This window comes from Procambarus clarkii, chromosome 22 (assembly GCF_040958095.1).
Source record: "Procambarus clarkii isolate CNS0578487 chromosome 22, FALCON_Pclarkii_2.0, whole genome shotgun sequence".
Lineage (NCBI taxonomy): Eukaryota > Metazoa > Arthropoda > Malacostraca > Decapoda > Cambaridae > Procambarus > Procambarus clarkii.
In genome coordinates this window covers 25,579,104-25,595,647 of record NC_091171.1, presented here as the reverse complement: position 1 = coordinate 25,595,647, position 16,544 = coordinate 25,579,104, and the positions used below count along the sequence as shown (strand labels likewise).

The window sequence follows — 16,544 nt, the reverse complement described above, 5'->3', positions numbered from 1 at the left end:
GGGGCTTTAGTGTCCCCGCGGCCCGGTCTTCGACCAGGCCTCCACCCCCAGGAAGCAGCCCGTGACAGCTGACTAACACCCAGGTACCTATTTACTGCTAGGTAACAGGGGCATAGGGTGAAAGAAACTCTGCCCAATGTTTCTCGCCGGCACCTAGGATCGAACCCAGGACCACAGGATCACAAGTCCCGCGTGCTGTCCGCTCGGCCGACCGGCTCCGTGATTTAATTTATCAGATAATGGATAAACTCAAATAAAAATTCTACTACAGTAGTATGCTTCACAAACCACCCATTTCTATTCGTGAAAGGCTGAACACAACCCTCTACACCAAACGGGGCTCCCAACGGGAGAAGAATAGAGGAAAGGCTAGTGTCCAAAGTGTTCTTTATTAGTTATATAAAATATATATTACTAAAAAAGAAAGGATGCTACCAGGAAGATTACTTTCTATAAGGATTTCCCTACATTGTGAAGGATGGCACAGGACTGCCTTAATATGCTACAAAGATTTGGCAAATGATTCCATGAAACGATTTCAGCCAAAACAGCATCTTGAAAAGCTACACTCAGCGTTACCTTGAGGTTATCTCAAGATGATTTCGGAGCTTAACATCCCCATAGCTCGGTCCTCGACCAGGCCTCTTTCTTTTCTTTTCTTTTCTTTCTTTTTTTTTTTTTTTTTTTTTTTTTTTTTTTTTTTTTTTTTTCTGTTGCACACCCCCAGGAAGCAGCCCGTAGCAGCTGTCCAACTTCCAGGTACCTATTTACTGCTAGGTGAACAGTGGCATCAGAGTGAAAGAAACTGCCCATTTGTTTCCACCTCTGCCGGGGATCGAACCCGAAACCTTAGGATTACAAATCCCGAGTGCTGTCCACTCAGCTGTCAGGCCCCTCCTTTTGAAGGTTGCCTCAAAAGGTTCGCCTTTTTTATCTGGAAATCCATGGTTTGAGAGAATTGAGTTGGATTACCATGAATCCATCCAGCAGACATCAAAGGCTACCATACATGCATTATATGTAGATACATTGCATATTGTCAGGAATAAGAAGACTCGTACAGTTGGAGAAATTGTGATTAAACCATACTTCCTTGATAGTGCAATGCTTGATCTTGATAATGATGCAGTAAGTAAGCTGAAGCAAATCCTGCTGTCTAATAATTAATGCTGTACTATAAATGATAATTACAAAGATAGTCATCAAAGATTTTTGCCATTCAAATAGATGAAACTTTTATCAAACCCTGTCTGTTGCTAAATACGATCTCGTGCAAACTGACTGTGCCCATGGTAATGATTGTGGAGTGTATATCCACAATACACCCCTGGGATGGCCGTGTTTTGTTGGGTTACCTCTCCTCTAATTGTGGTTCCATGATGGATGTGGAGGCTTAACTGTGGATAAAAAATTTGTTTATTCTATGTTGATTTTCGACCCTCTTTCTCCTCCTCGGGGTTGTGGGGGTGAGCAACCAGCCCCCAAGTCGGACCGTAATATAAGGATGGGCTCCGTAGCCCCGGCTGCATTAGACCCAGACCCAGCTTTATCTCTGATTACTTCTACTGACTAGTAGCCTACTGGTGTGGCTACTTCCATTGTCGTAACTGTGCCATTCTGCCCCTCCTTCCTAGGGTTCACGGAACTATCCCCATGCATGTTTGCTTCCTGCTTCACCTGCTAAATTCCAGGATTTGTTTAGCCCCACTTTGTGGCCTAAGTATTATGATCTTTGTCCTGACAACCATACCCACCCTGATGTACATATCCATTGACACTTGGATGACTCTGGATTCCCAGGTTGCTTTCAACCCTACTTTGACTGATCTTCATATAATTGCGGCCCATTCTCAGGAGGCGACCATTTTCCTTGCTTGCTGAGACGCCATTTCAGGTGTCCAAAGATGCTCTATTGAATATCATCATTTGCAATGTTTGTTGTGACCGGTGCTCAGGACCTCCAAGACTGCCATGAGGATATTAAATATATCCTCGAAGCCTAGGGTTTTTCTTTCCACCTGATTGACTCCTCTAACCGTCCCCTTCGTTGTTATTGTCTTTCTCTTCATATTGTTAACTTTTGATGGTAAGACACTTCTTGCTGGTGCCTGATGTACAGTACATCCATTCTCTATGACTGTATAAGAGGTTGGCAGTTTGGTCATGGCTCTTCCAGGTGCAGCTGTGAGGTATCCTTTTGCCCCTCATGTGGTGACCCTGGGTGTTTTCGTACTGATTGCTCTTCTTCCCAAGCTTGCTGCATCAACTGCATGGAGACCTGATGTGCCTTTTCTTGGTCATGCATCCCTTATAAGTTTGAACAAGGCAATCTTCCTTACCCTGAAGCATTACGATCATATTTTTCAAAGACTCGGCACCTGGTCTACCGTCTTGATGCTTTTTCTTCCATTACTCATGGATCGAGTCGTACTATTCTCCACCCTTGTTCCCTTCCATCGTTCTCCAATCGTATCCAAGTCTTAGACCCAGACATGCATACCAGCTGCTGCTCTTCTGCTCCTGTCTATTCCATGACCATAGGTGTTGCTCTTGCTTCTCTGTCTGTTCCACCCCTCCTTCTCATTCGTCTCCTACTTGCCCGGTTAGTGCTGCTTCTCTCCTTCATTCTCTTCTTTCCTGTGCCCTCCTTCACTTTTCAACGACATCTTTCTTCTGTCTTCTCACACCTGTACCTCCAGGCTGATGCCCATCCTCCTCCCAGTCAGTCATCTTAATTTACTTCCTATTATACTTCCCAGGGTGTAATAGTAAGTTCAATATAACAGGAGGTATAATATAATTAGGAAGTTAAAAATCCATCTCCCTATTTTGTCAGTAATTCTTTTTGTGCATATTTTGTGTGCAAAAACACCATGATCACATTTGTCAAAAGCTTTTGCAAAATCTGTGTATTATATGAGCATTTTGCTAGTCTTCTATGGCATCTAAGGCAATGTCATAGTGGTATAGCAATTGAGAAGGGCAGGAATGCTGTTTTGAATCATTGTTGACCAGGGATATGTAAACACTGTGATTGTTTTGTGATATTACTTACACACTTTTGTAGATTTATGTGATGTGTGATGTTAGTTATTGGTCAAAAAAAAAAAAAAGAATGCATCTGCTTTACTTCCTCCTTTGTGGAGTTTCTTGATCTCTGCTGTTATAAGTGTCATGGGCCCTTAATATCTAGGCTCCATCTCCAAAAGCTGTTTAAGGCCTGCGATTTTATTATTTATTTTTCAGTTCTTGATGAATATAGAATTTAGAGTCTGGGTCTGGTGCAGAGTGCATGGGCATGGTGTGCTATCTGGCTTTTTCAAAGTCAAGTGGGGTTAGGGTGATGTCTGATATCTACCGTAATTCAATGGTGGTATCACATTCATAAAAAAATAATTTGGATCATTGATCTTCAATGTGTTCAGGTGTTCACTGAAAACAGAATCATTCTGTAGCCTCAGTTTTTTCACTCATTTCTTTGTCGTAATCTGGGAAAGTTTCATCACCCTTGCTCAAGGGCCCAGTGCAGAATGTAGTTTTTGTTCCAGATTTTGCACAGAAGAAAGTGTTTGGATTACTGAGTACTGTATTTGACTTAGGGTCTTTTGCTTTCTGCCTCTCTTGGATTTTATACGATTTTTGAAAAGTTAGCTTGATAGTTTCTATTTCTCCAAGTAGCCTTCTTTGTCGTTATTAGGATAAAGTGGAGCATTTGAGATATTGTGCTTTTTTTTTTTTATCTCCATCTGTAGAAGGAACGGTGTGTTCTCATTCTAGTTTGCATTTTTTTCTTCTCTATAGTGGTGTGCAACTTACACAAATTTCTAGTGCTATCGGGCCTATTTTCTCAAGGCACTGGTTTAAGTTTGCATTATTAAAATGGAATTTTGTTAATTCTCCTTGGAAGTTGTTACCCATTTTGATGAAAGGTTTACCATTTGGTCACAATACTGTAGTTTTCTCGAGCCAAATGTGAATGGGCTCTGACTTATGAACATTTTATAGTAAATTTAAACAAAAAAATTGATTTGGTTGCTGTGATGCAATGGTTAGGAGTCGACATGTTTGCAGCCTGTTTTCGAAACAAGGCCTAGAAAGCTTATGAAAAAATTGAGCATCAGCTGTGTGAGCATATATAAAGTTCATTTAATTCAGAAACAAGAGAAGCTTCTGCAGCATGAATTTAATAATAATAATTATTATGAGTTACAGTACTATTAAATCCATGCAGCAACAGCTTCACTTCATGAATTAAATGTACTCTATATGACTCGCTGCTGATGGTGCTCCATTTTTCACAAATAGCTTTCTTTGCTTTATTGATTATAGTATACATCTTGTAATGACTTCCTACTCTTAAATCCAATTACACAGCTGAAGGATTAATAGTGCATTACGTGCATAGCTTTGTTGAAAATATTTGCCTACTAGTACAGTACTTTCTTGTAGTAAGGATGGTTTACATTTCCTAATATTCAACATTACTTTTTTTATTAATCACATTGAGGTAACATTTTACCTAATTATAAATCATAAAATGTCATTTTATTTGTATGTGTATGCGTGTGCTAATGTCTTTTAAAGTTCTAATGTTAGTGCAGTATTCCCTTTTTTTTATGTCCAAAGTAGGATACAGTATTACTGTGTGTCCTTTAATTCACACATGTTTGTTGTTTATCAATGTCACTTTTCTCTCAAGATTAGCAGACAGATTTTGATGATACAGTAGTGTACCTTATAAAGTACAGTATTAAATTTGTTTAGATAATATTATAACCTAATATACCTTGCTTAATCCTCCAGAGGTGGAAGGAATCTGTACTGTTTTGGCATAATTTGGTTAAAAAAGAACACTTGTCATTGCAGTTGCAGTAACATGAACAAATCTAATCAATAGCATTGCTCCTTGTTTTTCAAAGTGCACACAGCACATGTACAGTATGTTTAATACTGTAATTTTAAGCTTCTTTCAATAAAATATTTGCATATTAGTTGGTGTGAGTATGGAAGTGATGGACATCTTTAAGTATTTGGGAAGTGTTTTCAGCAAGGATGGGAGAGTGGAAGCAGAGTTGGCTGAAAGGGTGACAGAGTGCAGTATCACTGAGGAACTAAACAAAAGGTAAGAAAGTGATCATGCAAGTGTGGTGTGTTCTATTCTTGAACGTGTAAAATGCCCTTTTGTATGTCTGAGGAGTGGGACAAGATGTTGCAAGATTTATGGGGAAGTGTGTGGATACAGTTAACTTTTTCTGGAGAACAATGTTGATCACATGAATAGGTCATAATTTGAGAGTTGGAATGAGTTTGGTAGTTATGTTGCAATTTAGGCACACATTTATTATATATGTGTGATGCATGTGTTATTAACCGAGTGTAGTTACAGGTTGAAAGCTACGCATGTGGTGAATGTGGAGATTGGGAACTTTTTTGGGGGGGGAATAGGAAGGTGGGGGGGGGGGCAGAGGGTGTATGCAAGTGCAGAGAAATGTAATATGCTACATAAATTGTCAGTGTAGCATATTACAAAGTTTCAGTATACAATATTACTGTGTAATTTTAGGGGGCAAGTCAGGAAGAGACTATTGATATGTGTGACTTTTAAAGAGTGAAACAGTTAATTACCCTCTTGTGCCAATACATGAAAGAATGACATTTAGTTGCTCTTTTAATCTGATTTTTAGTACAGTACTAGCACTTCATGGAGTTAATTACTTCTCATTATTAATGTTTGAGTTTAAATGAAATCTGAACCAATGCTTTATGTATAATTTATTAACAATGTTTTGTTTTCATCACACTTGCTCTTATATTTTGAGATGTTACATTTATGCATGTGCACACACACACACTCAATGCATGTGTCTACGTGCGCACACACCCATGCACACTCTGTAACTACACTTGGGTAATTACACACACCACACACACTATCTTTTCTAGATAGAGAACTATCACTCGAGGATCACATTAAGAACATTGTACGAGGGACCTATGCTACACTTTCTAACTTCAGAATTGCTTTTAAATACATGGATGGTGGAATACTAAAGATATTGTTCACGACTTATGTTAGACCAAAGCTGGAATATAACAGCGGTTGTATGGTGCCTTTATCTTACAAAGCACATCGACAAACTGGAAAAGGTGCAAAGACATGCCACTAAGTGGCTCCCACAACTGAAGGACAAGAGCTACAAGGAGAGGTTAGAGGCATTAAATATGCCAAAACTAGAAGACAGAAGAAAAAGAGGTGATATTATCACTACGTACAAAATAGTAACAGGAATTGATAAAATTGAAAGGGAAGATTTCCTGAGATCTGGAACTTCAAGAACAAGAGGTCATAGATTTAAACTAAGCACAGATGCCAAAGAAATATAAGAAAATTCACTTTCGCAAACAGAGTGGTAGACGGTTGGAACAAGTTAAGTGAGAAGATGGTGGAGGCCAAGATTGTTGGTAGTTTCAAAGCGTTATATGACAGAGTGCTGGGAAGACGGGACACCACGAGCGTAGCTCTCATCCTGTAACTACACTTAATTACACCTTGTGGTTTGGGGTGGCTAAGTGGACAGCACACTGGACGCGTAATCCTGTGGACCGGGGTTCGATTCCCAGCGCTGGCAAGAAACAAAATGAGCAGTTTCTTTCACCCTGATGCCAATGTTACCTAGCAGTAAATAAGCACCTGGGCATTAGCCAGCTGTTTTGGGCTGCTTCCTGGATGTGTGGGTGTGTGTGTGTGTGTGTGTGTGTGGGGGGGGGGGGGGGATTAGTTAGTAACAGTTGAAACAGGCCGAAAGAGCAGAGCTTAACCCCCGTAAGCACAACTAGGTGAATACACACCCACCCACACAAACTTGTTAGGCCAAAGCTAGAATATGCAGTTTTAGTATGATGCCCATATCTTAAACACATTAACAAACTGGAAAGGTGCAAAGACATGCCACTAAGTGGCTCCTAGAACTGAAGGGCAAGAGCTACGAGGAGAGGTTAGAGGCATTAAACATGCCAAAACTAGTATATAGAAGAAAAAGAGGTGATATGATCACTACAGTATGTACAAGATAGCAACATGAATTTATATGAACATGTTTGCTGATGATGCTAAGATAATAAGGAAGATAAGAAACTTAGATGAATGCCATACCCTTCAAGAAGACCTGGACAACATAAGTATATGGAGCACCACTTGGCAAATGGAATTTTGTGAATAAATGCCATGTTATGGAATATGGAATAGGGGAATATAGACCCCACACAACCTATAAATTATGTGATAAATCTTTAAAGAATTCTGATAGATGTAGGGTGGTTCTAGACAGAAAACTATCACCTGAGAATCACATTAGGAACATTGTGCAAGAAGCCTATGCTACACTTTCTAACTTCAGAATATACAGTGGTTGTATGGTGCCCTTATCTTTCGAAGCACATCAACAAACTGGAAAAGGTTCAAAGATATGCCACTAAGTGGGTCCCAGAACTGAAGGACAAGAGCTATGAGGAGAGGTTAGAGGCATTAAATATGCAAAACTAGAAGCTAGAAGAAAGAGGCGATATGATCACTACGTACAAAATAGTAACTGTAATCGATAAAATTGATATGGAAGAATTCCTGAGACCTGGAACTGGAGAAACTAGAGGCGTTAAACATGCCAAAACTAGAAGATAGAAGAAAAAAGGTAATATGATCACAACTTACAAAATACTAACAGGAATTGATCAAATTGATAGAGGAATTCCTGAAACCAGTAACATCACAAACACAAGGACACTGATTCAAGGAAACAAAGGTGCTGAAAAAACATTAGAAAGTTTTCTTTCACAAACAGTGGTAGACAGTTGGAACAATTTAAGTGTGGTGGTGATGAAGGCCAACACCGTCAGTATATATATTTTTTTATTATTAATTAATTAATAATATATATATATATATTGGTAAGCCTTTTCTCTAATACAGTACATAACTGTTTTAGTTATGGAGGTAATACAGGGTCATAGGAAAACTGCTGTTTATTATTGTTAGTCTTCACACTACAGTACACTATTTTTCTTAATCTTGTATGTCATTTATCTACTGGAAGCAAAACATGGATGCAGTGCAAGGATTTCTGGTATTTTATCCTTAGTAGTAAGATGTAATTGCCATTTCATGCAGTGTGCGTTTAGATTTATCTCTTAAATAGTTTAATTTTATCACATTCTAAGATGTAATGTCCTAGTGAGTGTGTGTGTGTCTTTGTCCACACAATTTACTTCATCCAGATCACCAAACAAGCCAAATTCCAGATATACCTGTAGCCAAGTCTTATTCAAGCTGTGACAGTCTGTTAGTCTGCTGGTTTTGTTACTTTGCCCCATACACATGTTTTGTTTGACACATTTCATTGTGATGAACAATGGTCTTGCCAGTTCGTTTCCACTCTTTTGCTTTCTTCAAATTCATCTAAAGAGTTCTCATCTAATGACACATTTAATGGACCTATTTGATAACTCAAGATTCCGTTCAACCTTGTCTTTATTTACTACAATCTTTATCAAGGGCTGGTTGTACCTCTGTCACTCTTTCCTGTAACTGTTCCTTTATTAGCAATTTCATCTTCATTTGTGTACATGACTTTTATGCTACTCTTGACAGTTGGGCTGCTTTTATTTTTCCAAAGGAGTATTTGTTCATGTTATCAGCATTTCCATATCAGTTAGGGGAAAAGGGGGAGATTATGGTGGACCAGTCACTTGCGTGGCACATTGGTAGCTTGCACCTTTCATTCAGTCTATACTCTCGCCCATATGGTGCCAGTTAGGTCATATGTCATCGCCCAGAGCCCAACACCATTCAATATTATGTTCAAATTCTTATCATTACTCTCTATGGTTGTAATGTAGTCCTGAATACCAGGTAATCCAATCATCAATTGAAAAATGTCTTGTAGAAACAATTGTGTTTGTGAATTATGTGATTATCAAGTTACTCAAGACACACACCCTTTTTAAATAAAGGAAAAATGAGTGATAAATGATCAGTAAAATAACTGAGGATAAAACAGGATGTGTCAGCAAAGTCTGGTGTTGACAGGTGCCAGACACAGTCGCAACCTTCTTTCAAATCCAGGATCCCATCACAATGGTTGTACAAATATAGAAATCACTTGTACTGTCCCATCTTAAGTACTGCTCAGTACTCACTTCCCCCTTCAGAGCAGGAAAGATTATTGAAATAGAGGGAATACAGAGGACATGTATGGCATACATAGACGCAATAAAGCACCTAAATTATTGGGATCGTCTCAAAGCTCTCCAAATGTACTCGCTAGAAAGAAGAGGGGAAAGTATCAAATAATATACACGTGGAAGATACTGGAGGGCCAGGTCCCAAATCTACACAGTAAAATAACAACAAACTGGAGTGAACAATATGGAAGAAATTGCAGAATAGAACCAGTGAAGAGCAGGGGTGCCATAGGCACAATCAGAGGACACTGTATAAGATCAGAGGTCCACGGTTGTTCAACATCCTCCCAGCGAGCATAAGAAATATTGCCGGAACAACCGTGGACATAAAGAGAGAACTAGATAATTTTCTCCATGATCTTTCTAGATCATCTTTCTTCAAAACTAGATCTTTTCTAGATCATTTTCTCCAGTCGGACCGACGGACTCCCCGGTCGGTCTGGCGTGCCGGACAGACTGGGCTTTTGTGGCTGTGTGGGCCTGCGGGCTGCTGCAAGCAACAACAGCCTAGTGGACCGAACTCTCACAAGTCAAGCCTGGCCTCGGGCCGGGCTTGGAGAGTAGAACTCCCAGAACCCCATCAAGTAGGAGCACCTTCATCCAGTGAAACCATAAATATTTACTTATATTCCTGGTTTTTCTTACATTTTGCAATAAATTAATAATTCTTTAATGAAAATTGTATTGAAAATGAATTTTTTTTTTTTTCATCCTTCCTTCCTCCCTCCCTCCCTCCCTCCCTCCCTCCCTCCCTCCCTCCCTCCCTCCCTCCCTCCCTCCCTCCCTCCTCCTCCTCCCCCCTCCTCCTCCCCCCTCCCTCCCTCCCTCCCTCCCTCCCTCCCTCCCTCCCTCCCTCCCTCCCTCCCTCCCTCCCTCCTCCTCCTCCCCCCTCCTCCTCCCCCCTCCCTCCCTCCCTCCCTCCCTCCCTCCCTCCCTCCCTCCCTCCCTCCCTCCCTCCCTCCCTCCCTCCCTTCCTTCCCTCCCTCCCTCCCTCCCTCCCTCCCTCCCTCCCTCCCTCCCTCCCTCCCTCCCTTCCTTCCTTCCTTCCCTCCCTCCCTCCTTACTACTACTTCTGTCTCCTCCCTTCCTTTTTTCCCCCCCTCTTTTCCCCCCTCCCCCCCTTCCCTACACATGACCATTTCTCCGTAGTCTCTGTCCAAAGGTTAACCAAAAATTGAACCTTGTCTATTCATTCTTTACCTGAAGGTGTTCCAGAAAGGAACGATATGTAGAAAATACATCTTTCAGTAATTACTAGAATTTCTTTTCCCATGAATTTTGGTAACTTAATTGTCCTTCTTAATACTGATACTAAGAAAATAGTAGCATAGAAAACTTGCATTATAAGATTAACAAAACTAGCAGTGTGTTCATATTTAACTAAATATGTTTAAAGGGCTGGCCAAGTACGTGTGTCACATGGGTATTTTTCCACTAGTTCTATTTTTTTTTTTCCTTAATTTATCTTCTTCAAATTGTTCTTACAGAAGTTTTTGTTTAGTAGTAATTTAAATTTCTCCTCTCCCAACAGCCCATCCGTGAATAATGATGAACAGGTCAAACCTCGGTCATTACGCTTTACATGGAGCATGAAAACGACATCATCACGTGACCCCAATGACATCATGGCCGAGATTCGCAAGGTAGACCACCCCCAGCACCATGAATAGCAACGACAAGTAATCCACCCGCTGCATGTCCTGCTTAACACACTGTCTTCATGCTAGCAGCTATCTCCCTCGGTGCCCCCTCACTCCCTACTCCCCAGTACCATGCTACTACTGCAGTTATGAACACTTTCCATGTTTCTGTCACTTTCTCCACAAAATCATTACTCTCAGACTTACACACTTTACCTTCCCACCCTCCAACCCCCCCCCCCTTTCCCCCCCACACACTTCACTTCCTCCCCCTCTCTTCTCTCCTTTCCCCTCCCCTCCATACCAATCATCCCCCACCCTCAGTTCTACCTCTTTCCCCCTTCCCTCCCCTACATGTTCCTTCACAGAGTCTTGATGTAACAAAAATCTTGACAACTCCCGAAGTACTTGGGTCTGTGTGTGCACATCCATGTCATTAAACTAGGTACCACAGCAGAATATCTGAGCTGTGGATGCTTGTAGACAATTTATAAATGTCATGCCAGATTTGATCTAATGTTAGTTTGATTTTCCCTCCCCGATATTTTTGTTTTGTTTTGGAGCATCATATATAATGTTGTGATGTATCTTTTGGTTATTTATTTAATTTATTATAATTTATTAGATTTATTTTTAATTTTGCCTGCCCCTATCCCCCTCCCAGATGATATCAGCTTTTTATCCTTTCCTTTTTATGAATTGAAAATTTAGCACCCATTTCCTTTCAAAGTGATTTCTTCTCAGATCTTGTATTCTATTTCAGTAATTCTTTTAAGAAAAAAAAAGCAGGTCATCAGATGGGTATTATACTGGTACCAAGTTGAAACATTTTGACGTCAAATTTAAACCTCGTCACTTTTTTTTTATTACATTTGCATGGATTCTATATTTTCCTGTTGAGGTACTGTCATGTAATTCAATGGCCTGATATTAGGTCTTGTTACTTTGCATGTAACTTTGTAGCAGGAAGTCCCAGTTACAGTGTGGTGTTGTTTTTTGAATAGTCTGGAAGTAGAGAGATAGCTTCTGTATCAGGACAGTGTCTTGTATTTGTAATGTAAGTGTGAGTTCAGAATGTGCATTTTAGAATTGTTGCAAAGCTGCTCCTTGCATCAAAAATTGATTTGATTTGAATGATATTTTAATGTAGCATGGGAAAGTTAGAACTAGTTGACGAAAAAAACTTTTCTTCAGAACTAATCTCTCGTTCTGGTATTCTCCATTATGTTGCAGGTTTTAGATGCAAACAACTGTGATTATGAGCAGCGAGAAAAGTTCTTGCTTCTTTGTGTTCACGGGGACCCTAATACAGACTCCTTAGTACAATGGGAGATTGAGGTATGTCAAAAAGAAGATATATATTTTCAATTCCAATTTTATCTCTTGAAATCGTCTAGTATAGTAGAAACTTGCAAAAGATATTGTGTTAAAGTTATCAAATATTTAAATGAAAGTATTAATATGGAATGGCTCTTAGGCTGTTTTTATGCTTAATACCTTCTTTAGCCCTTCATTGAGAATCTAAATTTTAAAAAACCACGTTAAATACCATTAATTAAGAAGCTGAAAGACACACATAATTGTGGAGCCCCTCAGATAAGCACACACAACAAAACATTAGCTAAATTTAACTTAAAGAACATCATTGAAAATATAATGGTAATGAGATTTTGAGACATTTTACACATTTAAAAAAAATCAGTCTCGTTGAAAAATTGCTAGTCTAGAATATAATTGTAAGTTTCAATATTTTGGATTTGTATAGTAAGACAACTAAAAGCACAAATAACTTATTTGAATTAGATGCATAAAATTATTTTTATGTAGACTACAAGCAGGTGTAAAACTTCAAATTTGTGCTAAATATAGAAATGACATGTAGATCAAAGATTGTTTTTCTTGCAGGTTTGTAAACTGCCTAGACTTAGCTTGAATGGTGTTCGGTTCAAGAGGATATCAGGAACTTCTATTGGATTTAAGAATATTGCCAGCAAGATTGCAAATGAATTGAAACTGTGACTACAAGGAGAATTTGAATTAGGAGGTTCTCTTGTAGAAGTACCAGTAGGACACAACACAGCTTGATGTTCAAGTCCTAAGTTCGGGTAAAATATTGGGGATGCCTGACCCGTGATGTGTCTGGGTCACACGATTTTGTGAAAAGATTCAGGGAGTCAAAACATATTCCGAAACGTGCCTAACATCCATCAAAGTTACATATGTTTAAAAATGTTGTTATAGAAAAACAAACAAGTTTGTAAAAACTGTTTCAAAGAGACGTGCTGGCACCAAACACGTTTTCGGAGGTGTTTTCAATATGCATTTTCGTGTTTTGACCTGGACTTTAGTATCAGGCTCCCTATAAAGCTCACCTGAAACATCTTAATTAAGAAGCTCACTCCTGAAAGCACTCATCCTCGAGTTGCACAGGCCTCTCCTGAAGCACCTTCGGCTTGTTGGCTTCCTATCCTCACTCTCCAAAGCATACCATGGACCCCTCTCGCTGCTCGAAATCCAGTTGCCTTTCAGGAATATATGATGGCCACAGTACTATTGTTTATATTTATAGACACCAGCTGTCTTGAGAGACTCCTGACCAGTGAAAGACTTGGTATCAATGCATCTGTCGTTTCTCTAGTATCATCAAGAGTGGATTCCTGGTACCATTATATAGTGTGATATCTGAAAGAAAATAAATGACTATAATGTGGAAGATATGTTAATGAACTTGAACAAAGTGTCTTAGTACTTACCCTCTTCCACCAGCACTGGCCAGAGTAGTGCGGTTGTGTAGATGACGTGTGGTGGGAGTGTAAATGGAGCTTCACAAAAATAAAATATATGAACTCAAGTGGACTTTTAGAAGAGTGAGGCAAACCCCCACCATATCATATTTCCGTATGTGTGAACCACACGTCACGTGTAACAGTATCATCCTTACGTGTTGCACTCGCCAGCTAACCAGAAGAATGGTTCCAAAGGAACAGTTAACCTTGTTTTCTTATGTAAATATTTTGGCTATAGGAATGCAAAATTACAGTTGCCCAGTTTTGTTATGTATTACCTATAGGATGAATGAGGTGATTTGAATATTGATATGTACAGTATTGTAAAGATTTGGTCACATAGCTGACTGAGAACATAACCCCAATCCTGGTTAAAACTAGTGTGCAACGTGTAGCATGAGCAGAGCTTGACTCCCAGTTGCCCCGTGCCCTTGTGTAGAAACCAAAGACTGGGACTTCACTTCTGTTGTGCCTGGGTTATAAATATTGAGGAGTAGTGCGTTGCAGTCTGCAAGTGTGAGCCAACTGTCAAAGATGTTTTTTTTTTCTGCCATATGCCCCACCTAGCCTTGTTGTATATTTACCTGCCCGTTGTACATGATGTAGTTTTCTGATTGGTAATCTGTCAATACCACTGATTCTTTTTATTATTCTATATTTTTATTATTATTATTATTATCATTATTATTATTATTATCATTATTATTATTATCTCATGCCTAGCTACTCTGACCTACCCACTCTTCCTCACTGTTTGTCACCCGTACACTCTTTCACCTTCACCCCAACCCCCTACTTTGCCTTCCCTACCCCTCTCCTTTCTACTTTGCCTTCCCTTTCATCTCCCCCATTTCTCTGCACTTTATTATCGACCCAAAAATTTATCCATGTTCTATATTTTCCTGTATGTCCTAGGTCCCACCTGTTATGGAAATCGAGGCTTTTGCTTCATTCCCATTTAATGCTTTTATTTTAATTCTCATCCATTGTGTAGATATATTCTCTTGCATTGTCATTGTCATTTTATTTTGAAATTACTGTAATCATTGTTCATCTTGGTTAGACATACTAGTGGTGGCAGTTAGGTAATTGATTTTTTTTTTATTTTATTTCTTCCTGGGTATATAATCAATCATGTAAATTTATAGTTGCTAATATTTAATAAAAATATGAGATGATAATGTATGGACCATATAGAGAGAGTCTTTCTATACACAACCTTGGGTTTTAACTTTATACAGTATTTCATAATTTTCATTGCAAAACTTGGAAGTATTTTCCATCCCCAACATTTTTATCACAGGTAATCGTGTTCATTAGCTCCCTGATTGGGGTATTTATCTTGCACACACCAAAATCAAATAATGAGGAGTTTTAGTACTTTGAACTTTGGGTTTCTGTTGGTACACAACGGTGATTTGTTTTAAAAGGTTCCTAGTCCCACTGTAACATTAGTGGTGAAAAAGACAACCTTATCTTGTTTGATTAAAAGTTTTAACAAGGTTTATTTAATAATGCTGCTGCATATGTTCATTCCTGTAACTACCTGTGTACATACTCAACTAGTAGCCCTTGAAATACAGTGACAATTCACATTATTTGAGTTTGTTTACCACCTTTATTAGACAAAGACTGCTGTTTATGAACCTAATTTTTAGGTAATAAAAAGCTGTAGGCATTTTTACGTATTAACAAAAGGAATTGTATGCTTCACACACATTTTCAAGTCTAGTTTATTTTTTAAGACTTGATTCAATCTTTTTTGATAGTACATGTCGGATAGGAAATTGATAAGAATGGAAATAAGCAGGTTTAACATTATGGAAGCATCTCTCATACATCACACTTTTCTTCATAATAGGGTTTTTGTACTCTTAAAAAAGGGCTTACAAATAACCTTTATTTTTTAATTGTAGTTAATGATAAATATTTTATTATAAATAATTTATTATCATATAAAATATTTTATTAAAAGTTAATATTGTGCTACTGTGCACTATAAAAAGAACATTGATACTGTAACATAAAATAGAATATTATAATTATACAGTACCAGCAAATACAAAAAGTATTACTGGAGCCTATCTTAAATAATATCTTGACAGGGATTTTGCTAAGAATACAAGACAGGTTGCAATAGATGGGGTTAACAGGCAGTAGTAACCTGGCTGATTAGGTAATTACCTAAGACTGGCCTCAGGCCTGGTTGTAAGAGCATAGAACCTTGTACATGTTAGTTTTACAATTTCTCCATTCCAGGATACTGCAGCAGCACAGAGTTGAAACAGAGAAAATATGATTGTCAAATATTCATATTAAAGCATATATTTTGTAGCATTTAAGACCAGGTGAAGAAATTATGACATGAGAAAAAATAAGTAATGAATAATGTGGCTAAATATAATGCAGTATTATGCACTAATAAATAGTTGATTATACAGGACAGCCTTCAAAATCTGGATTGTATCATACAGACCAGAGTTGAATTTGGAGAAACCTGCATTTCAGAAGGGTTTGTCATGGCTATGTATCGTCAGGTTTTTTTTTTATACAGTATATAAATGTCCTTACAGCAAATGATTGGATACATCAATGTTCATATTCAAACATGCAAATAATAAATAAATATTATATAATATATATATATATTTTATATATATAATATAATAATTTATAATCAAAATTATTTAAATGGTAATTTTTAGTTAATGAAGATTGTTGCTATTGTGGCTTACAATACAGGGAGCCTCAACTTGCAAACAGGATGCATTGTTAAGAACCTTGTGAAACAGTTGTTTAGAACTCCAATCCTGATTTCCCATAGGCACAATGCTGTATATGGGGATAAGATGCTCTTGGCACCAAAAACATTCTTATGAAT

General features: G+C 38.5%; 1 protein-coding gene across 39 annotated transcripts in view; it reads left to right on the top strand.

The window, feature by feature from the left end:
- LOC123758126 (MAP/microtubule affinity-regulating kinase 3) overlaps positions 1-15,261 on the top strand; it is a 286,973-nt gene extending 271,712 nt beyond the window's left edge. For 21 of the 39 annotated variants that reach the window (XM_045742310.2, XM_045742307.2, XM_069329597.1 and 18 more), the window contains 4 exons: positions 5,039-5,122; positions 10,769-10,880; positions 12,111-12,215; positions 12,783-15,261. In XM_045742310.2, the coding sequence (XP_045598266.1) occupies positions 5,039-5,122; positions 10,769-10,880; positions 12,111-12,215; positions 12,783-12,896 (415 nt within the window). In that variant the 3' untranslated portion in view covers positions 12,897-15,261. Of the gene's footprint in view, positions 1-5,038; positions 5,123-10,768; positions 10,917-12,110; positions 12,216-12,782 lie in introns of all 39 variants that reach the window. The other 18 variants (XM_069329603.1, XM_069329612.1, XM_069329610.1 and 15 more) reach the window with 4 other exon arrangements.
- The last annotated feature ends 1,283 nt before the right edge of the window (positions 15,262-16,544 follow it).